Here is a 25,700-nt window from a genome sequence, read left to right as displayed (position 1 = left end):
CAGGAGTGGCTTAATAAACTCAGATATCTTCCATTTGTTTTCCTCATCACTACTATTGTGCCAAGGACAGGTACCCTAGGTGTGTGTTGGATATTCTCACCAGCGACCCTTAAGGCTTTGTTGCCAACTGGGCTTTTTAGAGCATCCCCCAAAATTTGTTATTTTGAATGCAGCTTAAGCCAAAGACGGAACATGTCTGGGCTTCTGCTGCTCATGTCCAGGTTAGCATTGGAGAATTAGGAAATCCTTTGGTAGATTCAGCAGGCAAAGCAAGCTGTTCCTTTCTCTCCTGCTCTAGCAGTTTGGAGTTCTTCAGCCAGAGCTGTTATTCCTTTGCTGTAAATGCCACACAGGGGAGGAAATGCAGGGATGGCCCACAGCGGTGAGAGCACCCTGGTTTGGAGAGGCTGAGAATTGTCAGAGCATCAATCCCTATCTGGAATTCAGTGGCTGGAGAGCACTCCAACCTACCCCTTTTCATTTAATAGTTGTCATTCTGCTTTGTTCTGGGAAAATGCTCATTTATATAATACACTTCACTCCCTTTTGCCCACATGCTCGTATACCTAGTTCCAGATCTGCCAGTTCTGTTTGTCACGTAGCTCTGTAGATTTCCAGGATTTGACAGCTCTGCAAAGGTAAAATCCCTGGTCTGGAGATAAATTTTGTATTCCCTCCTACGCTCTAGTAAGTAAGAGCAACTTAAAACTGCTGTGGATTATGAAAAGCTGAGTCTTTCACTATGTGCAGTAAAACCTAAGTATTTACTGTGCCTTTCCATGTAGCCATTTTAAACCTTCTCAGGAGCAACTTGCAGCATCTTTCTCACCTGTGCTGTGCTCTCCTGTTAGGGTGGTGAAGATGTTTTCTTTTTGCCATGGCAGAATTGTCTGTCTCCTCAATGAAGCCCACATGAGGGACATAAATTCTTTCACAAGCTCAAAGTTGTTGCTTTTTGGAATTTTTCTCTCTCTTGCAGTTTCTGCCTCTGATAGTACTGTGGTTTTGGTTTGGTCATGGGTGTGTGTCCCCAGCCCCTCAGTCTTTGATATGCTAATGTTTACCCCATTGAGGTAAAGAGTGTTTCTTTCACATTTTTTCTCCTTGAGGATATGGTTACCTTCACAAGAAGGAAGGTATGGAGGTCTTCAGAGAAGTCCTTTTGGTTTGGTTTTGTTGTGGTTTTTTGGTTTGGGTGGTTGTTTGGTTTTGGGGTTTTTTTGGTTTTTTATTTTGGTTTTTTTTTTTTGGTTTTGCTATAAAGGTCATTTGGCCAAAATCTTCCTTATCTGTATAACAGTTTTAGAGTGTCAACCTATGTAAAGAATAAACAGTGGAGCTGGGCTGCAGGTGTGGTATCTGCTGCTTTGTTTTCAGTAGCTGCTCTGTATTGACTTTTTAATAAATTGGTTGAATACTGACAGAATGACAATATTGGTTTAATAAAGATGGTTGAAAGTAGTGCAACACAAGCAAAAACTTTCTGTGTTGCCATTTTGATGGGCAAAGCCAGAACCAGCTCTTCTGTGCTCCACAGTAGAAGCTAAGGCACAGACTTTTTAAACTCTGTGTGCTGGTTGTTCACATTTTAAGTGGCATTGACCTTGGCAGTTGGTGGTTTAACCTCAGATTAATTTCTGGCTGTGACAAGAGAGGAACAGAGTGGTGGAACAAAGTACAAGAAGAGAACTACTAAATGAGGGAGAAAGGATAGAGATGATGGGGGGGAATGATAGGAAGAAGACTGGAAAATATGTGAGAGTTTATAGAACACGATTGAGTGTACAAGAATATGCACAGGAGAAGGTGGAGCTTGCCCAGTTTCAGGAAGCTTGAGTTACTTGAACCTGTGGTTCCCCATGCAGGGTTTGGGAAGGGAACTTCAGAAGATTGTGTGGGAGATGGGTGTGAACTAAAAAGAAGGAATAAATAGATAAGGGACGTTAATGACATGGTGGTTCTTGCGAACCTAGAAAAAGATCCGAAGAGATAGTATGCAGGAAATGATTAGTAAGTTCTTGTATTACTCTGCTTTGCTTTTTCAATTAGCTGGTTACATTATGCTTTACTGGCTGGGTGTTGCTGAACCAAAGCATGAGACCACCAGTCCTTATAGTGGCCTGTAAAGCTTTTGAATATTTGGTTTTTCCTTTAAAGCTCTTCTAGAATCATAACAGTCTCAGGTGTGGATTTAGTGTATGTTTTATTTTTATTTTCAAAGTAACTGTTCTTACTAGTGCAAATTTAGAAGATTATCAGAAATAAGTATCTTCATGGGTTAAGCGTGGAGGCAAAAAAGATGCATTAAAATCAGACCACATCCCAATTAATCATCTTTTAAAAAATAATTTATTCAAAAGGCTGGTCTCATGGGGTTTTTATTTTAATATTGACATAATTAGATTCTTCTTAAAAGAGAGTTTTCTGTTGGGAGTAAAGACAAAAAACCACTGGAATCTGCCCTTATTGCTTCCATCCCTTGACTACAGTACATCCTGCTTGTCGAAAAAGTATTTTAAGTTCAGGTGGAATTTTTCATTTACCATTGTGAGTTGCCAAGGAGTAAGCAATTCATAATAGCCCAGAAGTATGTAGGCTGAGGAGTTTGTGATATTAAACAGCATAGAAAGGAGGGAGGAATAAGAAAATAAATTTTTAGAGTGACAAGACTAATATGTAGAAATAAATATTAAAGGAGTTTTGTTTCCTTAATTAAATGCCTAAGTTATGATTTGTTTTGAGGCTGCTTGTAAACTGGTTCCCAAACTGTTTAATTACTATTGTACTATTCATCTCACCTGTCTCAAAAATATTAATCATCAAATGGTAAAATATTAGCTTGTAGTAGGAGGGTGATGTCAGAAGCTGAAACTCGAGTTCATTACAAATGCTATCTTTCATCATGCCCTTTTAAAGTGCATGTCAAATAACATAAGTATAATTTTTTAAGATCCCCATCAATATTAAGAAATTGGTGAATATAGGTGTAAATTATTCTTGCCCATGTGAGACATACACAATACTTCCTCAGTGCCTAATAATGCAGTGTTTGCTCTATGGCATTTCATTTAGGAGTTCATCCCTGTGTAAATGCTGCTGTGAATCAATGAAAAGAAATTTACAATTCAGCAAAACTGTCTGCTTTGATGTATCACCATGTAGCAAATGAATCTGTGGAATCTGGAGGAGTAGGTATTTGTAGTGGCTTTTTAGTACCTCCTTCAGAATTCAGTTCTGGAGGAGGTCTGGTTCCCTTGCTGCAGGAGAAAGGAGGAGGTCTGGACCATAAATGTGATAGGCTCGTGTTTGTTAGAAGAGGTGAGTGTCTTGACTTGGTGGATGGAATTGGTAATAACTGCTAGGAGCGGCACAAATGTAAGAATCTGGGAGACCAGCAGCCTCGTTAAGGAGCTGAAAGCACAGAGCTGTCTTTGCCTGGCGTAGCCTGAGGTTCTGGAGAAGAACTGAGACAGGCTTTTTCTCTGTGGGATGTTTGCATACACATTATTACAAGCAGACTCAACTAATATGAAGTGCTCTGAACTAATCAATTTAACCAGATCTTGGCAAGAGAAGGATTCAGTGGTTTTCTTGCTGTTTCAAAAATGAAGCTGTGCTGATTTGGAGACCTGAAACCAGCAACAGTTTCTCTGAAAAGAACTGATTTGATATTGAAGAGGACTTCTGTTCATGCTGTTTGCTGCTTTTGCCATGTGGATGAAAAGGAGAAAACGGCGAGTGAAGTTGCAGGTTCAAGGCTGTGTTTCCTCAGCTATTTTTTTTTCCCTAAGTATAGTGTAGCTCTTGAAGTGAAAGCGTATTAGTATTCAGTGAGGTGAACTTTAAAAGATTTCTCATAGGGTGTTTATATTTAAATGGTTAATTATCACTGTTTCCCATGTTCTTGTGCTTTGCCATTTATAGAAAGTTTTTAGACATTAGACTTTCTAAATTGAACATTTTACAATAGTTAATAGCTTCTTCAAGGAGATGCTAATATCTGCATTAATCTGATAATTAATCTTCTATATTTTACATGATACAAAATAATACAGTACTTTTGCCAGGTATTATGAGAGAGACTTCCAAATATGTCCGTTTGGAACAGTAAAAATTCTGAGCTCTTGGATTAAACTGGATTGGGATTTTTTTGTTAGTTTCTGGTGCTTTTACAAACCAGTTTCTTACTGTCATTGTGCTTTCCAGGCTACATTATCCATTTAGAAAATATTTAATTTTCATGTGGTGAAATGGCTTTTTTACTTTGAAATGCTCACAATCCCTGTACAGATATCACTTTTCGAGTCTGGATATATTTTTAACAAGACCACTTAGTGGAATAAAACTTCTCTGTGTTTCTTGGACAGTGTTATACTCAAAATTTCTACTGGAAGTACAATGGGCTATTAATGTTTTTACCTTCCAACTGGTAATTAAAGCAGAAAGAAAAGAAGCATTGGGAAAACTGTGCATTGTCTGATGCATGTTGCATATTTCTGAAAAAGCACATATGTGTATTGAGAAAATACTATTAATTCAGACACACTCCCCTTTTAACTTTTAAAATCAGTGATCCAGGAAAGCCATGATGCCATTCTGAGCCCCTTGTAAGAATTGCCTGCAGAGCCCAGCAGAAGCAGATATAGAAGTTTGTTTTTCTCATAGTTGGTCATGCCAACTGAAGTCAGCAGAGCCTGAAGGTGTTTGGGAGCAGCATCTGGTTTTCTTAAGTTAAGCACATTTTGGTTTGTGAATGGCACTTGGAGAAGCTTCATTACTTTCTTAGCCAATTAGTGCCTTTCAGTCAGTAATTAATAATAAAATATCTCTCTCGGTGGCCACAAGTGAGTACAAGTTACTTGCCCTGAAAGAATATTGGGAAGGACTCTTCTCTTCATAAGTCATGCTAATAAAAAAAAGTACACACTAGTAAGTTCTAATTTTTCCTTGTGTTGAAATAGAAAATTATTATCTTGAGTGGACTTCACCTCTCTTAATTACTGCTCTACTCTAAAAATTTTTCATTAGTGGTGACTAGTAAGAGGAATTTCAGTTGTTATTTCCAGTAAGCATTATAATTTCACTTCATAACTTATTCTGTGGGAAATGTTCAAACAGGGACAATAACCTTATCTAAACATTTTAGCTGACATGTCAATGTCATGGGTCCAAGATGGAGCAGCTTTAAAAGTGAACCAAATCTGGCTCATTTTCATGATTGGTGTTTGTCTTATTTGAAGAATTATATGCAGCAACATGAAATATTAATCCAGGTAGCAAAAAAAATTCAGTTACTTTAAAACAAATAGTATTTTAATTTCCTAAATGAAGCTTAAAGAAACTTTTGTATTGTACATTGATTGGAAAATTGATACTTATGTAGGAGTGTGATGTAGAAATATGAAAAAAGCCAAAGTGCCTGAGATAATGCGGTCTCAAAAAGAAGTTTCTGAGAGTAAAGTGCAAGTACTGCAGGCTAGACATGCTGGGTATCAGTAGGGTGGGCCCAGAAAAGCAGAGCAGCTAAATCAGTTTTCCTATGGGGTCAGGTGTGATCAGATCCATAATCTGATGTGTGATCTATTTTGGGCACTGGGGAGTTGTTTTGGTTTGGGGTTTTTTTTCTGTATGTCTGTAAAATGTTTAAACCTCATTCCATTTTATAAGCATTTGAAACAGTATTATTTATCAATATATCCCAAATATTTAATTATCTTTTCTTTTTTTGGCAGTGTTGGCTGTATTGTGGGTAGCAAGTGATGTAGTTTTTGTTTGGTTTACTAATAGCGTAGTCATGTAATTTGGTGAAAAAATTACATTGTTTACTGAATTATTAGAGTAATCCAGCTTTTAATTGATCCTATAAATTAACTGAATTATTTGTAAATACTTTGAAACACATATTGGGCTATTCTGAACTTTGCAGCATAATTTTTCAAAGACTGATATTTTCTTTCTGTGGAAATTCTGAAGTTGTGGTTAAACCCTGCAATTCTAAGGTTAGGAGTTTTGGTTTTCTGAATAGCAAATGTCAGCTTCTGGAATTTTCTTGAAACATTTCACTCTCTTTCTTGAGGTTGCATACAAAAAGTGTAGTTGAAGTTATTTGGTCTATAAATGTAAATCGTATTTGTTGATAGAATTATAGATATATTGAACCAATGCATTCATGTTTTAAAACATTTGAAATTCAGACATACACATGGTATGAATTTTAAAGAATTTTCATCATTTGTGTCTCCATCCTAATTTTTTAGCTTCTGTTAGTTTTGAAATGCAAAAGGAGTGAGCCTTGCTAATACTTTGCATTTCATTCCAAGTAATAGTCCACTTACTTATCGAAAGGGAATCGGCTTTACTTTTCTTCACTTGTACAGATTGTTTTTCACAGTTCCTTACCCTGAATGAGCCCAGTATATCAGAATTTTCACCATCTTTGCATGTGATCTTAGTGACCCTTTATCTAAGGGTTCTCATGTGGTCTTGTCCTGTGCCAGGTCAATAATGTGAACCAGCAGTAAAGCTGCCTAGGCAGTTGTGCTGAAAATACTGGGAAAGGAAAGCAGCTTCACATTCTCCTACTGCCTAAAATGCTGCTTGTATGTGTGTTACCATGTTTGCCTTACCAGGACTGTGTGCCATTGCTACCAAACATCTGAACAGAGAGGAGTTAAATGTAGGATAAGGCTCTTTTTTTCTCCTCTTGTTTGTTTTGTCTCTTAGTGCTCTCATCTGCTTCCACTTTCCTACTTTTTGCCCTTTCTGCCCCTCTGCATGGTCTGTGTCCCTCCTTTCTGCTCTGATATTCCTCACTCTTTCACAGGTGCCCATCATTCCTCTTTCTCTGAGGACTTGGGAGGAGCCTTTACCTTCCACTGATGAGTGGGGATTTAGGTTTTCAGCTCAGAATGCTCTGATACATATCAGCACATTCATGGAACATTTTCTGTTCTGCAGGTTGGGAATCCACGTGTGGAGCTCACTCTTTCTGAACTGCAAGATATGGCTGCCCGACAACAGCAACAGATTGAAAATCAACAGCAAATGTTGGTTGCTAAGGTAATAATTATATACAGAGCATTTTTTTTCAATATATGCAAGCTTAAGTTTCATGGATAGAGAAAAACACGCTAAGTTATTTCAGTTAAGCTCAAGAAATTGCTTGAGAAATCCATCATTTTACCAGAATAATCTTAGCCTAGGCAGTGCACAGTCTTTTGGCATAAATACTGCTACAGCAACCTGTGTAATATGTCTTTATGAAAATATTGCTAGGGTATGTTTACCTCTGTGTGGCCCCCTTCATGATCTGTGGCAGAACAGACTTGACTCCGTGCTCATCTTTAGCGGCTGATTCAATAGAGTAATTGTGGGGTGGGGTGAGAATATGCCAAATTCATAAAAATTTGTGTATTGCATTTCCATGTCTCAGAGACAGAAGAATCTAAGTATGTTTGAAGAGTGGGGAGGGGATTTAATGGTTTTGACATTGTTGTTGATGTTGTTTGAAGTATTATACAGCATGCCTTTGATGCTTGGAATACCTAAGAGTCAACCTACTGATTCTGTTGTTCTTTCTTGATGGAAATAATACTAAAAAAAATTCTTTTCCTTGTGCACCCAGCAGAAAAATTATTATTTAGAAGTGGAATATTTTCTTACAGTAGGTCATCTTGCTTAAAATGGTCTGTTGGGCATACTTTGTCATCTTTGGGAAGCTGGGTAACAGCACTGGAAATTTATTTTGCCAACAGCAAGAAAACTGTTAATAGTGACAGAAAACAAATGCCAGAGGAAGCATCACAGATGTATTTAAATGAGTGTTCAGACTAGGGCTGTATTCACATATCTATGTAAATATGTTATTTTTTGTCTAAAAAAAATCTTGAATCTCTGCTCTGAAACAGGTTTATTAATTGATGTTAAAGAGGTTTTCCTAGGGCTGGTACATATTTCAATGAAACACAACATTTTTTGATTTGTGAAGTAGAAAACCTGATCAAAATTACAGGGTTTTCTAAGCTAATGTTTTGGGGTTTTTTTTTTTAATAAATGGGTAACAGATTTCTCTTGTTTAAAACCTCCTTTTGTCAGGAGCAACGTTTGCGTTACCTGAAGCAGCAAGAACGTCGGCAGCAGCAATCTGTTTCTGAGAGTGAAAAGCTCCAAAAACTTAAAGAACGTGTTGAAACCCAAGAGACAAAGCTGAAAAAAATCCGTGCCATGAGAGGACAAGTGGACTACAGCAAGATGATGAATGGGAATTTGTGTATGTGGAATTCTTAATTTATTTACTGTTCACTGCATGACTAACAAATAATGCTATATTTTAAATCACTATAGCATTGGTGCAGGTTTTCTGCTACATTTTTTTGTTTTATGGAGATTCTGTGTTTCCATGACATTTGTATGCAACAGAACTTTTTGTTAGTTCTGTATAGTCAAACATAGTCAGACAAAGTATTCTCTAACCATTAGGAAATCTTATGACTGTTAGTAAATTTGCAATACAACTATTTTATATGTATTTCAGATATAGAGCTAGTATGGTGCGTTTATTAATGCTTGTAGAATTAAAAAAATTACAACTTCTGCTTTATTTAGTTGGTTTTTGTTATTTTTATCTTGTTATTTTTAGCAACTGAAATTGAGCATATAAGTGCCATGTTCCAGGAGAAGCAGCAGGAACTGCAAGCTGCAGTGTTAAAAGTGGATCAACTCACTCAGCAACTGGAGGATTTAAGGAAAGGGAAACTGAATGGGTTTCAGTCTTACAATGGACAAATGACAGGGCCTGCAGCAGTAGAATTGAAAAAGTTGTATCAAGAACTACAGGTAAGTAACAAAAACATGCTATTTGAATTACAACTGTAGGTTTTAAAAGTTTTGTTACTGCTCTTATGAGTGGCAATTTGGTTCTGTGACACCTTATAAAAGTAGTCTGTTGGAATGCTGTTCATGTGTGAGGTTGTAGTTGGCATATAGCCTTTTTTCAGAAAGAACTTCATTAGTGTTAAAAACTATTTAGTTTCTTATACACATAATGATACAAAGTGTGCAGGTGTTTTGAAGGGAGTTTCTCAGGCCCTAGTACTGAAATACTGAAAGTCTGCATAATTTATTATTTGTTTTAATCTCTCTCAAAAACTTTTGTGAAACTAATCTTGGTACTTTTCTATTTTGCACTGATCTGGGTATAGCAAGCTCACTTACGTGTTATCTTAACTTGGAGACATGACTGTAATTTTAGAAGTGTATTGTAAAAATATACCTATATTTGTCTGGTGTAAATAAACAAAATACATAGGAATTAAATAGCACATTTTAATAGAGTAATTAAAAATGCAAGCTGCACTAGATAAGGCAACATAATTGTAGTATATTCACACAGTATTCCCTGCATCAATATTTTATATCTCCTGCAAGAAGATTGTTATATCTAGAGTGTAGCTCTCGCATGAGTAGTTAAGCATCTAGTTTACGTTGAAATTTTGTCAAATTGTGTGCTAATGTATCAGGATTTTGAGGGCTTTTTTATTTACTCATGGGCTTTATTGTGATCAAGGTAACAGGTCTAATATATTTCATATTTTAAAATTAATTTAAATTTTAAAATTAGTCTCATTTATTTAGATGGGCAAATACTGCAGAACTTAATTAATCCTGTTTTCATGCATTAGGAATAAGTCCTTTTTTTCTCTTTTTACCCCTTCCCCCTTTGTACAAGGCATATCTGCTTTTGAGTTTTTCTAAGTGCAAAGATGCTCAATAGATGAAGATTTCTCTCTTGTGCTTTGCAGTGATCCCGCATGTGTTTATCAAGACTTAAATTTGCCTCAGGTGTTTTTTACTTGTAACGTTACCATGAAAATAAGAACACTGAGACAACGTCTGAGTTATTGAAGGTGTGAAAAAATGCCAACAGCAAAGCAAGAGAAATAATTATAAAGTGTGTCATGGTTGATTTAAACCATAAAAGTAATCCACTTCATAATGTACTGGAAAACTGCTGTGAAGATTTCAGTTTAATCCCCATGCAGAGAGGAAAATCTGTGCAGAGCCCCTGCACTAGCAGTTCAGTTAACACCCCTTCCAGACATCACAAAGTCTCATGTGGATCTGGAAACAGAATCAATAGCATAATTTCTGTTACAAGTTTTGTATCACTTAGTTTTTGTGATAGACAAACTGTCTTGGGTAAGCATGACTTTAAACAAACATTTTCTGCGATTTAGTTCTTCACAGTAGAATTTTCTGAAGTGTCTTTCTGCCTAATTCCACAATCCATTTTCTATAAATGGGATGCAGTCTGTATGTATTTAATAGGCATCCACTAGCTTTTTTAGGATATTTTTTCACTGTTTTCTTCTAAGAGTTGTTCATGATTGCAAATGCTAACTTGACAGGATGTGCAGAACCATAGAGACACCAGAACAAGTTGTTGATCCAAATTCCTTTGGGTTTTTTTAACACTGCATTACAACCATCTTGCCAAGAGACAGAACGAGAACTGTTCTAACAAGGGGGGTTTTATTTTTTTTCTTTTTGAAGATCCGTAACAGGCTTAATCAGGAGCAGAACTCCAAGCTCCAGCAGCAGAAAGAACTCCTGAACAAGCGCAATATGGAGGTGGCCATGATGGACAAGAGAATCAACGAGCTGCGCGAACGACTGTACAAGAAAAAAGTTGAGGCACGTCAAAAAGAAAACATTCCTGTAAGATAAACTGTTAAAAGGGCCACACTTCAGTTTATCAAGGGCCTATAAAAACTACATAGAATCTCCCTTTTTCCCACTCAAGTAATACAGTTACCTATGATAAAAGTAGCAGGTCTCTTATAACTATTTTAAGGTTTCTCATAGGTATCCAAAAACTGTAAGACAGAATATGTTTTCTTTTATTTTTCTTTATGGCACAGATGATACTACATTAAAAATCAGAAAAGTTTATATTTCTAGGAAGGAAAGTATGACTATGTGCTTAAAAGCATTTTAAAAACATTAAAAGCATGAATGCATTAGAAAATTGAGTTTTATAAAATACTTACCTTCCAGTATGGAAAATGGATAAAAATATAAACCATTTGATAAAGTTAGGCTTAATAGTTGTCTGGAGCTTCAGAAAGATTTTAAGAGATGAATTCTGGATTTCCATATGTATTATTAGCTGGAGGTATTGCTTTAAAAAGACCCAACTCATACATATTTGATCATTTAAGAACTCATTTTAGACCATTTGCTTGAGAAAGGCACAGTGGAAGAGGCTTTACAGAGATATAGGTATCTACAAGAGATGTATGTGCTGTGACTAAAAAATTTAAGTTTTGAGGTGTTGATTTTAAGGAACAAAATTTGTGCTTTCTACCATGTTTTTTTCCTCTTTTTGTAGAAGCATAGAGTATAATAACTTAATTGTAAGGTGTCCTAGCTAGAGTGCATGGTTCTAGATAATTAAGTTTAGACCTCCCTGTTCATGTAGAAAGGCCTGGATTAAATGGACATTCACGTGTCAATTTGTCTGATCGTTTTCAGTTGAATCGAATTAATGGAACTTCATCACCCCAGTCATCCCTGAGTGCTTCAGGAAGGGTGGCAGCAGTAGGACCTTACATCCAAGTTCCAAGTGCTGGCACTTATGCTGTACCAGTAGATCCAGTTAAGCCACAGTCTCTCACCATTGCTCCCAACTCAACACACGGAAGATCAAAATCTGGTAAGTACTTGTGTGATGTTTATTAATACATATGGTTTGAAAAGGGGCAATAAAGAAAAGGAGTCATTTTAAGAGACCCAGTGTTGGCATAATTGGTGTAGGGGAGGAGGCAAGTTTCAGGTGTGTTAATACTGTTCCGTGAACTGAACATCAGTTATTTGATCTGTGGCATTTATGCTTCTTTCCATGATTTTTTCTTAGGAAATTGAGTGTTTTCTTTGAAATTTTACTCACTGGTACATCCCTAAAAGGGGCACATTTTCTTCACAGATTCTACGTTGTGTCTTTAATAGCTTTTTCAATCAGTTTGTGTGTTTGAATATAATAATGAAATCAACTTTGTGGAAAACTGTATTATAAATAACTATTTACACTATGTTGCTTTTTGTCAAGTAAAACAAAGCTGATGAATAAATAATAAGAATAATACTTCTCAGAAGGAGACTGAATAGGAAAGTAGAAAAAAACTATGAGAGGTTTTTGCTCCATCTAGGATGTGGGAATTTGTGGTCTTTGAAGCATTTCTGAAATGGAATAACCATAACATTGATGCTGTTTACTTGTTTGTGCCTATTTAGTGAAGAAGCTGCCCCTCCAGAACTCCCCAGAACTTTGTGTCCAAAATTGGCTCTCATGTCTCCCACCATTAATAATTCCATCGAAAATTTTCAAATACAATTATTATTTAATTTGTGTTGGAGGCTGGAGGAAGCAGGTCATATTTATGCCTTAAGTTCTCAGTTCCAGCAAATCTCACCTGTTTGCTCATACCTTAGAAAAATCATAGTTCTTAAGAAATGATAAGCTAGGAAAATATACATAATACAAATAAAAATGCATGATCCCATTGGTCTAACCATAGGACTTATTTTACCTGGTCTCCTAGGAGAGATCAAAAAGAGGATAAGGAATGACTAGGAGACAAAGCTGTTGCAATATTCACATATTGGTGTTGGCGTTCAGGGACTTTAAATATTCCAGCAAAATTTGCATCATGATTTCCAGATGGGGAAGAAGAGATGAGAGAAGACAATCTGAACCTCTCTGTAGGAAAGAATGTCAGAAATGCCCCCCCTACAAAAAAGCCCCAAGGTCAGAAAGTAAAACTGGCCAAATAGAACTTAAAAAAAAGACTCCAGTATTTCCCATTGATGTTAGTGTTTTAGCAATACCTTTATCAGCTAAAAGTATTCAAAATCTGTGCAAACCCCATCACTGTGGTTTTGTGGAAAGTCTCAAGAAGATGGAATGAGTTAATTGTGGGGATGAAGGTACAGATTTGCAACAGTTTTGTTTTCAGATTTGTGGATCCTTCTTCTACATATGGAAAAGGACCGTTCCTAACTTTTAAGTTTACTAAGTAAAACCCACGATTTTGTAATATCAACCTCCCAGAATATACATACGCACTTCTAGACCTACCTTGGAACTTTTAATATTATAAAAGTAATTATTCTGCCTTAGGACTGACTTTGTATTTATTATTTTGAATATACTTGAATGAAGTTCTGTAAAATAGATTTATGTAAGGAAAAGCGTACATGCTCCCAGGAAGAAAAGAAATTGAGAATTTATTTCAACTGTCATGCTTTTATTTCTCATTATCTGAGTGTTCCTGTTCTAATGTTCTCCATTGTCATTGTTATAATTTTTCCACCACTTTTTTTCTTTCTTTTTCTGTGTAACTGGATCTGCCTTGGTGCGTCCGGTAGAGACAGACTGTGGGTGTGTGAAAAAATCTCCAGACACCTGGAAGGTTTCTGATTTAGACATAATAGTGGATCCTATTCTGTCACCTCCCACTTCTCTTCAGTCTGCTGTTCACAATGTCATCCGCCTGGCACCTACTCTGTTTGACACCCAGCACTGTGAGTCCGTAGAAGATCTCTGGCTAGCTAAGAACTCAGTTTTTAATATGGTCATCTGAGCTCTTGCACACAGATGCATATTAAACAGCATCTTTAGAACTTGTGTTGTGGTCTGGCGTGTAGATGATGCTGTTGAAATGTAAATTGGTTGAGAAGTTGCTTTTCATCTTTGAAGGAAACAGATTTGCAGCAAATTCATCCCAGGAGTACTGGAGTAGTGTATCAGGGTTGAGTTTTCTTCTCTGAAAAACCTCAAAATTTTCTCAATGTTAGAAATTTCTGGCAATCACTAAAGGATTTTAGTATATTTTGGATTGGATAGATGCATAAAATACATCTTAATTGAGTTACTTAATTTGAGGTTTAGTTTGAGTTACTTTGTGGGAAACCTCAAGTTTCTGTGTTGCACTGACCCCAAAGTTGGGATAAAAGCTCACTCTGCCCAAGTCAATACCCAGAGTCTTGCTGCCTTCCATTGGAATTGGAGCATGCTTCAATTGCTGTAGTAAGTAACCTGGATCCAGACCTACAAAAAATTTAGGGAAAGTCAGAAAATGCACAAAACCTTTTGTGTCTGTGTGTCACTGTCTTATTTCTGTAAATGCACAATGGCCTGGTGAGAGTTGAAATGCACTGGGTGTTATGTTTGCAGGTACAAGCAAGAGGGTGCATTTGGAGGGGTAGATGGAGCCAGTTGGCGCTGGGGTGGCTGAGAGCAGGAGGGTGTTGGCATCACATCCCCCTAGATTGGGTTGCTCAAAGCCTCATCCAGCCTGGCCTTGCACACCACCTCCAGGGGTGGGACATCCACAACTTCTCTGGAGAATTTGTGCCACTGACTCCCCACCCTCACAGTGTAGGTCAGAGAAAGGAGAGAGAGTCTGAATTTACTTCCAGTCTGTTACCTCAGAATCTGGGGATAAACATGCTGCTTACAATAAGTTTTTGTGTATCTGTCTTTCTAATAGAAAAGTGTTGAATTTGCAGGTAAGATGTTTAAATGTGTCATGTCTTTTACTGTTATTTCTGTAACTGCTTTCCTCATAACTAACTTACAGATCCATATGCTTTCATATTTAGCATGAATCAATTATTATGCCTCTCACTGATCTTCAAAACAAAGGTTTTATTGAACTGTAACCTTACTGGAGGTATAGAATGTCTTGTGTATTTTGTACAGTAAGCATTAATTCAGTGCGTAGTTGAAAAATTATTTAGGGCCTAAGTGTTTAGACACCTTTTTGGTCTCACTCTTGATAACCAGATGATTAGAAACAATAACAAACAAAACCCACAACATTTTCAGCTCATGGATAATGCCAATATTAAAACTGGGCCTCATTACTTTACTTCCCGGCAGCTTGCAAGGGTGAAAAGTGATTTCTGGACTATATACTGTATTCTCAGTGTAAAAATATGCAAGTGTTAATCCTGTTTTGAAAGATACTCAAAAAAGAGGGTAAGGCTCATGAATAGAAAGTAGAGTGGTGATGGAAAATTCACTCTCGTTAGAATGTTCCTATACAGCTTATTTTGAGACTATCTATTATACTAGACAGAGAATTCTAGAAATAGTCCTGCTGATTCTATTTTCCAGAGCCTTAGAACTGAAATAGGAAACTTGGCCTCTAAATACCTGATTTTCATTTGTTACTGTATTACTGTGGGGTCCAGAAATCTCATTCAATCTCCACAATCCCCCTCCATTTTAGCTCCTATCCTGTAGTAAAGTCAATTACATGTTGTACATCACCTTTACACATTTAAGTGCTCCACTACAACAATTACAAGCCATAGGGATGGAGGAATGATCTCCAGTCTCCTTGCAGGAAGACATGCCTGATGTTTAATCTTTTAAAGGCAAATCAAATCCTTAGGATCTACCATAAGATTTATTTAGTTACTATAAACTATATCTAATTATTAGGCTACTTAAACTCTTTTGCTTACTTAGAGAACTGAAACTAAATAGTCCCACACAGTTAATAAAGTGACATCAATGCATCTAGGACTTCATTAAGGATTTGTTGCTTCAGTTTATATGGAGCTGTGCATGATTTTTTGCATATGATGAAGATAAACCCATGACTTGCTTCTTCACACTGTGAGTTAAAGTTGTCAGCTGACTTTATAAATTTATTTAATATTCAATCTCTGGGGCAATTCTAATCGGGTGAGTATGTTGAGGAAAAATAAAAGGTGAGTTAACCACCACTTCCAGCAAAGGAATGTGTGCTTTTGTTCCACCCTGCTGTTGAAGGGAGTTTTTACATCCTGTTATGGGTGAATGAATCTGGTAACCATAGTTTAAATTTGGAGTAAGTCCACTCAGGGCTTACATAGACTTAACATTTACTGTAGTTTGACTTTGTCTCTGGATAGCACCCAAAGAATTGTGTTGATGAAGTGTTTCTGTGCGGATTGTTACTCTGAATTTGTTTGCTTTCTAATAGCAGAATGTGCAACACTCAAGCCAAAATTTTGATCACATTTTTTCTGTAGAAACTTTCAGTGCAATTTGAATATTAAAGGGTTGTGAACAGCACATTCTGTGCAGTGATTTGGCTTCCAGTATTGATTTCTGAATCAAATATTAATAATGATTTATCTCTCTTCTAGAATAAAACTAATTCCACTGTAATCTAAGATATTTTATTTCACATGTTGTTTTGCTTGTTTGCAATGCTAGTATGGATTATCTTAAATCTAGTATTTTTGTCTGTTTTCAAGCTAATGATGGAAATTGGCCGATACTTAAACAGAGCTCAGCCCCTGTGGTAAAACCCCCTCAGATCTCCAACACAGACTGGAAAGAATCAAGCATGGATACTGCTTTAAAACAAGGAACTATATCCAGCCAGCCTTTGCCAACTTCAGTATTAGGAAGTACTGATAAGCTGGTGGGTTTCGTCTGTAATATATTTATAGATCTGCTTTACTGAAATTATCAACCTTTGGCTTTCATAGCTGAACTCACTTCAATTACACATTCCATTTCCCTTCTGCTATTTATTTAAAAAGTCATAAAGAAAATTATATTTTTTCTGTTCCTTCCTGTTTTTATCACATTAAAATGTGTGGGTTTCTTTCAACTTCAGTACTTTGTATTCCTTCCTGTTCTTTTACATATCTAGCCTCCCCTTTTCCCTCGTTGCTTCTCCTAATCCTCTCCCCCCTCCTTCATCTTTTTCTAATTCATATCTTTGTTAGTCTTTTTCCTTTGTATAGATTATTACTTTTTCAGTGTACTCTTTTTCTCAAAAATCTCACAAAATAAGTAATTAAATCCATCCTTCAGTGAGACTACTAGTGGTATCTTTCTTCACTGTTGTAATAGTACTTTATGAATTCTTTAAAACTATAATCTTTAAAAAATAAGGACTTGGTCTTTTAGTTGTTTTGGTAAACTCTGACAGTAGGTGTTGTCAAGATCAAGTAGACACTGAAATCTGGAACTTAGAACAAGTTAATCAGGCTTTGCATGTATGCAAATAGTTTTAAATTGATATGAATGTGTTACAGCTGAAAGTGCCTTTCAACAGTGGCCTTTGTCTGAGGTATGATGAGATCCTCAGATAAACTCAGGTAGAATCATATCTAGTGATAAAGGAACACGAATTGTTTATGTTGACTCTTTTTCTGTCCCACAAGATTGTATGGTATGTTGAAAAAGGAATGTTCTTGCTCAGAAGTACTTAATTAAATTATATATGTACTATTTATTGTTCTTACACAGGGTCTTGACCTGGGGAAGGTGCCACCAACAGTTCCTGGTGTAAGCAAGCAGCTGCCTCAGAACTATGGGACCTATCCAAGCCCAGTTCCCTTAGGAACAGGTTCTACAAACTCTCTAGAAAGAAGGAAGGATGGCAGCCTGCCCAGGCCTGGCACCAGTATAGCAAATCGGCAGAGGCCGGTTCCGCTTCCGCCGCCCAGCAACGTGCACCAGCCCAGCTCCTCTCAGCAGATCCAGCAGAGAATTTCTGTCCCTCCCAGTCCCACGTATCAACCCTCTGGTCCCCCCTTGTTCCCAGGAGGAGAGGGCAGGCCAGAACTGCCTTTGACTGTGGCAATCAGACCTTTTCTTGCTGATAAAGGATCCAGACCTCAGTCTCCCAGAAAAGGGCCACAGACAGTGAACTCCAGTTCCATCTACTCAGTGTATCTTCAGCAAGCAACACCACCAAAGAATTACCAACAAGCTGTGTACAATACTTTAAATAAGTCAGTAAAAGCAGGTAGAATATATTTTGCTTTTTTTTTTTCTTTGAAATACATTAAGATCTACTTGTTTGTTTTAGTTGACTTCCCATATCAGTTTGGAAAACTTGTCTAAATCTGTGAGGAAAGTAGTTTCTGTCTATGCAGCATAGCAGAAAAATAATTCAGTATATTTTTGAGGTTATCAATAAGTATGCATTGATTTACCTTTTATTTTAAAACAACATGCAATTGGAACAATATAGCCTGGATACTTTATCAATACTTTGATAAATAAGTTGAAAAACCAGTGTCTAGATAAGAGTTTTGCTTCTCTTACTGTTTCCTCATGAAAGAGGAAAAACATTCCAGATGTTCTTTGTAGCTTATAATTGTAAGCATCAGCATCACCAACAAGTAAGTATTTATTTCTGTTTTGACAGTCCCCAGAACAATATTTTTTTTCTTTCTGTATTAGTGTCAAACAAGTATCAATAGTATCAATAGTTTATTTATAAATATTTTATTACGTAATTTAAGAACAGCTCTTCACTGTTTTCCATCTTTTTTCTTCAGTTTATGGAAAGCCTGTATTACAGTCTGGTTCAACCTCTCCCTCACCCTTGCCATTCCTTCATGGCTCTTTGCCTGCCCAGTCTCCCTCACAGCCACAATCTCAGCCTCAGACCGAGGTCACTGAAAAAGATCCAGAGCTGGAAAATGCTCCACCACCCAGTGAAAACAGCAATGTGGAAAACATTCCCCGTCCTCTCAGTCCTACAAAGCTCACCCCTATCGTGCACTCGCCCCTCCGCTATCAGAGTGATGCTGACCTGGAGGCTCTGAGGAGGAAATTGGCCAATGCTCCGAGGCCGTTAAAGAAACGCAGCTCCATCACTGAGCCAGAGGGCCCGAGTGGACCGAATATACAGAAATTATTGTACCAGCGCTTTAACACCCTGGCTGGAGGGATAGAAAGTGCTCCTTTTTATCAGCCAAGCAATCCACAGGACTTCATAGGCAACTTAGCTGACGTTGATAACGGGAACGCCAGCACCAATGGCAATATTGAAGAACCAATCCCCGTGCAACCTACGGTTCCTGTCCCTGATGAACCACCCCCCTCGTCAGATGCCAATGACAATGAGTTACCTTCTCCTGCTACCGAGGAGTTGATAAGCACTGAAACCACAAATCAAACACCTGAGACAACTGAAGACAACAACAACAACCTTTCTATAGTTCCTTCTACTGAGCAGTCACCCAGTCCCACGCCAGAGGTCAGTTCTCCAGTAGAAGATGAAGCTCCTTTGCCACCTGCTCTTCCTCCTCCACTTCCTCCAGTAAGTAACAAAGCAAAAGAACAACTTTGTGAACTACAGAATTAGCTTTGTGCTTAAGCATAACTGGAACATGGTAAGTTTGTGCTCAGCGGTATCTTTGCACTTGAAGTCTCGTGATACTAAAAGGAAAGAAAGCCAGGGGAGTTCCAGGGAGAATTCTGATGGATTCGTTTCTTTGCTGCTCTAGCTGCTTAATAAGGAAAATACACAAACGGGTAACAGGAGGTTGTGTATGTGTATGTGTTTTTCAACTTTCTGGAGGTTCTTGTTGTAGAACTAATTCTGGAATTGGAGATTCCGTTAATTATTTTTTTTTAATTTGTTCAGTCCTTCAAAGATAGCTTACCATTAGTTTCACACAAATAGTTAGGTCAGTGGGAAGGTTTTTAATTTGCAGACAAGCTGAAATAGCTGTTCTGGGGAAACTGCTCTCCTTTTCCCCTCTCAGAAGAGATGGAACAGGACTAACTCCAGCAGCAGCATAGCTGGCTTGTGATAGCAGAAATGTTCTTCTAATGGGCTTGTCACATACTTTGAATTGCTTTCAAAGTCCATCCTCCAGCTGCACTAAAATATTTTAAATACTTGCCATTACCAAAATCTACACATTTGGGGAATTGAAAATACACCAAAAAAAAGGATTTTATTCTTTGTTGTTGTGATATCACTCACTCTTTGAAACCAAGGTTCATCCTCACTTTTAGATTTAGGTAGGAGCCTTGCATTCTTCTGAGAATTCGACTGCGGTGGGCACAAGGCTTTGTATGGTTTTCCATGAGCATAAGGGCCAGGAGACTTCTGGGAGAATGGGATATGCTAGCAACTAATATTATTCATAATGTGAAGGGTTTATTTTCCAAACTGAAATAACCATCCTATATAGGACCATAAGTGAAAACAGATCCTACAGAGCTAGAGACTAAAAGCATTCTATAAAAGCTGTAGTTAATAATAGATTATTTTTTCCACTGCAAGTGACAAGGACACATGTAAGGGATTCAGAATATTCTCAAAACACATTTAAATGTGCTTCAGATCTTGAAAATGCTGCTTCTGATAATACCTGCTAGAAGAATGTAATATAAAATAGCTTCATGTTCTGTACTTTTCACTCCTACAGCAAAACTGCCGACTTGCCAGGTCTGACTTACAACAGAGACTCCTGCTAATTCAAAGCATTGATTCCTCTAAGTACAGACTCTGGCTTAATTGTGTGGTGCTTTCCAGGCTAAGCAAAAGTTTTCAGTGTTTTAGATAATCCACCAGTAATATGCACAGCTTATATTAGATACAATTAAGATGATGATGCTTAAAACACTGACTTAAGTACTTCATGCCCTGTACTCACTATCTTTAATTAGAAGCTTTGAAACTATATTGGCTTGCTTTTTCATGTTTTTAACTGCATAAAATGTAGTAATGTATCAAGCCTTTTATTTAGAGACATAAATAGAAATGATTTCATAGCTCTAAATATCATTTAAGGAAGATGAGATTCATAAATGAATCATTTTTTCTACTTGTACAACCTGAAATGATGCCTTTTAACCTTCTTCTTTATTCAGACAAAACGTACCAACTTGAAGAAACCCAACTCAGAAAGAACAGGCCATGGTTTGAGAGTGAAGTTCAATCCCTTAGCTCTCCTCCTAGATGCTTCTTTGGAGGGTGAATTTGATCTGGTACAACGAATCATATATGAGGTAAGCTTTTAAACAATGGCAACCTCATGCAATATTCAAGAAAAAGAAAGTGCTAAACTATTTTATGTTTTCAACAGGTTGATGATCCCAGTAAACCAAATGATGAAGGCATTACACCTTTACATAATGCAGTGTGTGCTGGTCATCACCACATTGTGAAGTTCCTGCTCGATTTTGGTGTAAATGTAAATGCAGCAGATAGTGATGGCTGGTAAGTGTCATAATTTTTAACCTGGTATCTGGGAGAAGCACCATTTAGATGCACATTCAAAATTTAATTGAAGCCTGTTCTGGGAACAATTTCCTTCCTCTTTATCCCCATCAAATGAGTACTCTCTAAGCTGTTGGTGGAGATGAACTCAAATGCAAGGTTACAGCGTGTTCAGCTCCCAAGCAAGCACACTTAAACCATAAATTAGATTACAGTTTGTGATAATTAGTGGTAGAGTTGCATTTCTTGTTCAGATGCTGAAATAATTAAACTATAAATAACAAATGACAAAAGTTATTTTGCTTAAGTTTCTTCATCAAAGATACCACTACAGATGTTGGTGCTCTTGAAGAATCTCACCTTACAGGTAGCTGTAGCATTCCTGAAGTCTTTTTGAGGGGTGGGAATGTGAATCCTCAACTTTGTTTTACCTTTCAGGTTTCCTTGTATTAGAAAATACCCTTTCACACCCATCAGCTTTGTAAGCTGTGAAAATTATTAGTTTTGCTATCATCTGTTTCATTATGCTTGGCTTTACTGGAGCCAGGTAAATCCTGAAATCCACCCTAGCTGCTTGACAGGTTTTAGACAATGCACACACATCCTTTAAACATAAAGAAAAATTTCCTTTTAAAACAGACAGGCTGTAAAGGGCAAGATGAAAGTTGGGATTCATGGAAACTTCTTTTTTCACATGTACATTTTTTTGCTTTATTTCAGGACACCCTTGCATTGTGCAGCTTCTTGCAATAGTGTTCATCTCTGTAAACTACTGGTTGAATCTGGGGCAGCTATTTTTGCTTCAACTATAAGTGATATAGAAACTGCTGCAGACAAGTGTGAGGAGATGGAAGAAGGTTATATTCAGTGTTCCCAGTTTTTGTATGGTAAGCTGTGACACCACATCTTTCTTAAGATTCATCCTGATTTATTCCTCTGATCTGTGTGAAACATCTCCTTAGGCCCCAGACTGGATATGGCCCATCAGGTCCCTGTGCTTTCTAGGTGTTAAAACCAGCATCACCTTTTCACTGTGATGTTGGTCTTAGTCCTTCTGGCCTTCTGGTCCTTAGTCCTTCTGTGAATTACTTCACAGGCTCCTTCAAATGTTAAGATTTTTAAAGTTTTAATTTGGCTTCATTTCAGGAAATGCTTCTACAGGGAGGTTTTGACCATAACAGTGAGTTGTCAAGTGTTTTGACAGAGAGACTCCTAACTTCCTGATGCACAGGCTGTCGACTGAATTCTAGTAGTAGGAACAGCCTTTTATTTCCCACAAAATTATATTAAGAGTTGGTGTTTCCAAGGCATTTTGACAAGGCAGCATGTTTCTGTGTAGGGGTGCTGTGCTCTGATTTTCATCCCTATGCTGAAATTCAGAGCTATCTATCATCACCTGAGATCTATACCCAAATTTCTAGCAGATCACACAAAGCAAGAAATATGCTTTATGAATAATTAATTTACAGGAGTGTTTGGTTATTAAAATATATTTTGCAAGAAGAGAACTTCAATGGAGCAGACAAATTTTTAATTTCCATCAGAGGATTTAAGCTTGATTAAGGCTCTGTTGGATCTGACATTGTGTGAGTTCTGAAAGCCTCAAGTGTCCCTGTAGAAGGCCTGCTGTAGGAAGCAGTTTCCACTGTACATATAATAAAAGAGAAAAACCTCATTCTCTAAATTATTCTGTAAGATTTTGTTTTATCATGCAGTTAAATTTCTGACAGCATTTCATCATGGGAATGCTGGAAACTGTTAATGAAATGTTATTAACAGGAGTCTGATATTTGGGCCACTGTGTCAATAGTAAAAATCTCAGAGGAAAAAAAGAGGCTATTTTACCATCTGATGTTGTTAACAGGAGTGCAGGAGAAGCTGGGAGTGATGAATAAAGGGGTGGTGTATGCTCTGTGGGATTATGAAGCCCAGAACAATGACGAGCTGTCATTCCACGAGGGCGATGCCATCACTATCCTGAGGCGCAAGGATGACAATGAAACAGAGTGGTGGTGGGCCCGCCTCAATGACAAGGAAGGCTATGTGCCTAAAAACCTCCTCGGGGTAAGTTCTTTTACCTCTCCCTTCTATTTGTCACCTGCACGTGAAGTAGGAACAAAAGATGGATCTTTAGTCAGAATCCCTCTGTGCACCATCCACAGCACTATGAAGTGGTATAAAGCAGATTATTCTCTCTGGCCTCTGTGCCATTGTAAACTAACAGGAGAGGCTACTGTTAGACTGGTGCTGGTTGTCATTGAGCAAGTTAGTATATTTAATGTAGTTTAGGCTTTAATGAGACTTTTTTCTCCTCCTTGGCTAAAATATAGAGCCCTTATGGAAAATATGGTGGCTCTATTAGGCAGCTTGAAGACTTGCTCCAGAAAGTTCTTTGGGAAGGTTTTTAATACCTGGCACAAGATAAGAACATAGGTGTGTGTGAGTTTAAAACACAAAAGAGCCTTGAAGATGACAACTGTGGGCACATTGTTTATGCTGCTCAGACAGATGGAACACTGTCAGGAGAGGCCAGGAATGTAAAGTGACTAAGTAGAGAGCTACTGAGGACAAAATGCATAAGAGAACCTTGCAGAGCAGGAAATAAGCTCTCTGGAGTGCTCAACAGGGAATTTTTGTACTTATGTAAAAGCATCCTTTGTCTGTTCTGGATCTTGAGCTAAATGCACCATGTCATTTTCAGAGCAGCCATGTTGCTGCCATTGGCAGGAGTAAATCAGCCCTTTTCCTCCTGCTTCTTGTTTTTCAGGAGTGGCCTAAGAACACTCTCAAGCTTACAAAAACCCCACCCCCCAAAACACTTCATCACCCAGTTCTGCCTAATAAGTTCTGCCTAAAGTACCCCTTTAGTTATAAATTATTTAAGTTTGTATTAACCATGCAAAGCCTAATACTGTTATTCTGTTTTTTTAGTTATATCCACGAATAAAACCTCGACAGCGAACCCTTGCTTGAGTTCAGTTGTACAACAGTGCAGTACCATGCTGGTAACTGGAAACTTAGAACATACACTGGAGCCATCATTTTTGGTCATTTCACACAGAGAAATAAAACTATGATATTTAGTTTTAATGGTGCTTTCTCTTGTTAAATGGACAGCATCCCCGATTTCCAAGATCTGCGGTTTGTAAACGAGGATTGTTTGTGTGACCAGCACTGAGGAGGAGAGCGATGCCTCTGCTACCGCCAGTGCTGCGCCAGCGCTCGTCTCACGCGGTGTTTTCAGTCAGAGTTCCGTGGTGGGAGCTTCCTTGTGTTCCATGTTCAGAAGTGTCATTTGCAGAGTGCAGATGCACTGTCCAGTTTGCTCTAACCCCCCACAGCAACTGTCCCATGTCGGGATTTTGGGTATTTCTGTTCCATACCAGTGAATGTTGAGTTCTCATTACCGATCAACTCTTTGGGTTCTAGGACACAAGATCTTCACCTGTTACATGCATAATTAAGTAGTTACCAAAGCTTGGTGAAGGCTAGGATTTTAGGTGTCAACACAGTAAACACTTAAATCCTAGTCTGGACAACCCCAACAAAAGCTTTACCTAGTCTAGCATCTTGCAGTATTTGCATTTAGAATCAAGCTAGAGAACTAACAAAAACCAACAGTATTTGTACACTTCTCAAAGTCCCTACACAATATTTCACTTGGTGTTTTATTTTCTTATTATTCAGCCTACAGCACCGGTGTTACCTCTACGAATGTAAAGGTTCCCCTACTAACCCCCCGAGCTCGTCCAGCCTGGACACAACAGTTAGTACTGAAGTTGCAGCAGCTTAAGGGATTTGTATGTCTGCAGGGATGAAAGTGCAATAGTTGAAAAGGGTAAGAGTCTGGTAAGGGTTATACTGTGTCACCTGAAGTCTGCCTGAGTCAGTCTAGAAGAAAATATGAAGGACTGGATAGAAGTAGAGAAAGAGGGTCGTGTAGATGCCAAGTTGAGGAGAAGAAAGAAACAAGGTTTAGAGAAGGATTTAAGAAAGGCAATAGCTTATTTGAGGACAGTTTCTGTGGTTCTTGGCAGCCTACAACTGCTGCCAAGGCAAGTTATGCAATAACCTGTTCCACTACATTGTAGTTTCAAGCAAAAAAGAAAACCCCCACAAACAGGCACTTCACTGGAATTTTAATTGTACATGATTTTATATACCAAAAGTATATTTTGAATTTCCCGTTATAAGTTTTAGCCATATTTCTTGTAATTTTCTCCCATTTAACAGTATGCAATTTGATTAATTCTTCATGTACAAGTTCTGTGTATAATTTATATATCCATTTCTGCAGTGCTGTAACTTGCTTTTACCACAGGTCAGCATTAACTGTATATATTGTGGTGAAAAGTGAAAGGGTATTATTGTTGAAGAATTTGCTACATGAATGTGATGATTTCAAGAGCCTATGATACACTAATTCAGAGAACATGTAAATGTGCACAATAAAGTACTGCTAAGGCATGGCTGCATTCTCCACTCTCTTTATAGAGGTCTCGACAGCAGATGTGGCTTTGGTCAGAGTCTGCATGAAAACACTAATTGTAGCTTGCCAAGGTTACAGCTGTCAACCCACCTTTCCTCCTTGTTTTATCAGCTCTTCACTGAAGATGTGCTTACACACTAGTATCCCAGTATTCCAACTGGGAAAAGTTAATT

At 37.7% G+C, this 25,700-nt stretch overlaps 1 protein-coding gene across 2 annotated transcripts in view; it reads left to right on the top strand.

Annotated features, from left to right (window-relative positions):
* PPP1R13B (protein phosphatase 1 regulatory subunit 13B) overlaps positions 1-25,505 on the top strand; it is a 69,612-nt gene extending 44,107 nt beyond the window's left edge. The window contains exons 5-17 of one of the 2 annotated variants that reach the window (XM_030948731.1): positions 6,958-7,059; positions 8,095-8,269; positions 8,639-8,835; positions 10,552-10,692; positions 11,533-11,713; positions 16,312-16,481; positions 17,318-17,819; positions 18,358-19,124; positions 20,690-20,827; positions 20,905-21,038; positions 21,759-21,925; positions 22,903-23,102; positions 23,970-25,505. In XM_030948731.1, coding sequence (XP_030804591.1) covers positions 6,958-7,059; positions 8,095-8,269; positions 8,639-8,835; positions 10,552-10,692; positions 11,533-11,713; positions 16,312-16,481; positions 17,318-17,819; positions 18,358-19,124; positions 20,690-20,827; positions 20,905-21,038; positions 21,759-21,925; positions 22,903-23,102; positions 23,970-24,011 — 2,916 coding nt within the window. In that variant the 3' untranslated portion in view covers positions 24,012-25,505. Of the gene's footprint in view, positions 1-6,957; positions 7,060-8,094; positions 8,270-8,638; positions 8,836-10,551; positions 10,717-11,532; positions 11,714-16,311; positions 16,482-17,317; positions 17,820-18,357; positions 19,125-20,689; positions 20,828-20,904; positions 21,039-21,758; positions 21,926-22,902; positions 23,103-23,969 lie in introns of both variants that reach the window. The other variant, XM_030948730.1, reaches the window with a different exon arrangement.
* Positions 25,506-25,700: the final 195 nt, after the last annotated feature.

This window comes from Camarhynchus parvulus, chromosome 5 (assembly GCF_901933205.1).
Source record: "Camarhynchus parvulus chromosome 5, STF_HiC, whole genome shotgun sequence".
Classification (NCBI taxonomy): Eukaryota; Metazoa; Chordata; class Aves; order Passeriformes; family Thraupidae; genus Camarhynchus; species Camarhynchus parvulus.
The sequence above is the reverse complement of the archived record's forward strand: the minus strand, read 5'-3'. Positions and strand labels throughout refer to the sequence as shown.